At 45.3% G+C, this 1342-nt stretch overlaps 1 protein-coding gene across 1 annotated transcript; it reads left to right on the top strand.

Annotated features, from left to right (window-relative positions):
• Positions 1 to 298: 298 nt before the first annotated feature.
• LOC103220461 (small ribosomal subunit protein eS4, X isoform-like) lies at positions 299 to 1138 on the top strand. Its single transcript, XM_007970911.3, has one exon. The coding sequence runs from the start codon at positions 316 to 318 to the stop codon at positions 1105 to 1107; it is 792 nt and encodes a 263-aa protein (XP_007969102.3). The 5' UTR covers positions 299 to 315; the 3' UTR covers positions 1108 to 1138.
• Positions 1139 to 1342: the final 204 nt, after the last annotated feature.

Below are 1342 nucleotides of genomic sequence, written 5' to 3' on the forward strand. Positions count from 1 at the left end.
GGTGGATCACAAGGTCAGGAGTTCAAGACCAGCCTAACCAACATGGTCAAACCCCATCTCTACCAAAAATACAAAAAACTTAGTTGGGCATGGTGGCACACATCTGTAATCCCAGCTATTTGGGAGGCTGAGGCAGGAGAATCGCTTGAACCCAGGAGGCAGTTTTCAGTGAGCTAAGATCATGCCATTGCACTCCAGTCTGGGCAACAGAGCAAGACTCCATCTCAAAAAAAAAAAAAAAAAAAAAAAAAAAAAAGTTCAATGTGACCTTTTTAAAAGAAATGTTAAATCTCTCTTTCCTTGCCTAATGCAGCCATGGCTCGTGGTCCCAAGAAGCATCTGAAGCGGGTAGCAGCTCCAAAGCATTGGATGCTGGATAAATTGACCAGTGTGTTTGCTCCTCGTCCATCCACCAGTCCCCAAAAGTTGAGAGAGTGTCTCCCCCTCATCATTTTCCTAAGGAACAGACTTAAGTATGCCCTGACAGGAGATGAAGTAAAGAAGATTTGCATGCAGCGGTTCATTAAGATCGATGGCAAGGTCCGAACTGATATAACCTACCCTGCTGGATTCATGGATGTCATCAGCATTGACAAGACGGGAGAGAATTTCCGTCTGATCTATGACACCAAGGGTTGCTTTGCTATACATCGTATTACACCTGAGGAGGCCAAGTACAAGTTATGCAAAGTGAGAAAGATCTTTGTGAGCACAAAAGGAATCCCTCATCTGGTGACTCATGATGCCCGCACCATCCGCTACCCCAATCCCCTCATCAAGGTGAATGATACCATTCAGATTGATTTGGAGACTGGCAAGATTACTGATTTCATCAAGTTCAACACTGGTAACCTGTGTATGGTGACTGGAGGTGCTAACCTGGGAAGAATTGGTGTGATCACCAACAGAGAGAGGCATCCTGGATCTTTTGACGTGGTTCACGTGAAAGATGCCAATGGCAACAGCTTTGCCACTCGACTTTCCAACATTTTTGTTATTGGCAAGGGCAACAAACCATGGATTTCTCTTCCCCGAGGAAAGGGTATCCGCCTCACCATTGCTGAAGAGAGAGACAAAAGACTGGCGGCCAAACAGAGCAGTGGGTGAAATGGGTCCCTGGGTGCCATGTCAGACCTTTGCACGTAATTAAAAATATTGTGGCAGGAAAAAAAAAAAAAGAAATGTTAAATCTGACCCCAGTTACTAAAGGCAGAAGAATAACACGAGATTTGAGACCAAGCCGGTTCCTCTTTGCCTGTTTCGACCCCATTTATAGTCATGTCAAATGTCCCCCATTTCTGCTGGCTTCAGCCCCATCTTGTTGCTGCTTCCTTGAGATGTG

Source organism: Chlorocebus sabaeus, chromosome 14, assembly GCF_047675955.1.
Source record: "Chlorocebus sabaeus isolate Y175 chromosome 14, mChlSab1.0.hap1, whole genome shotgun sequence".
Lineage (NCBI taxonomy): Eukaryota > Metazoa > Chordata > Mammalia > Primates > Cercopithecidae > Chlorocebus > Chlorocebus sabaeus.

Coding starts and splice junctions, on each gene's coding strand:
- LOC103220461 (XM_007970911.3), top strand. CDS start 316: ATGGCTCGTGGTCCCAAGAAGCATCTGAAGCGGGTAGCAGCTCCAAAG.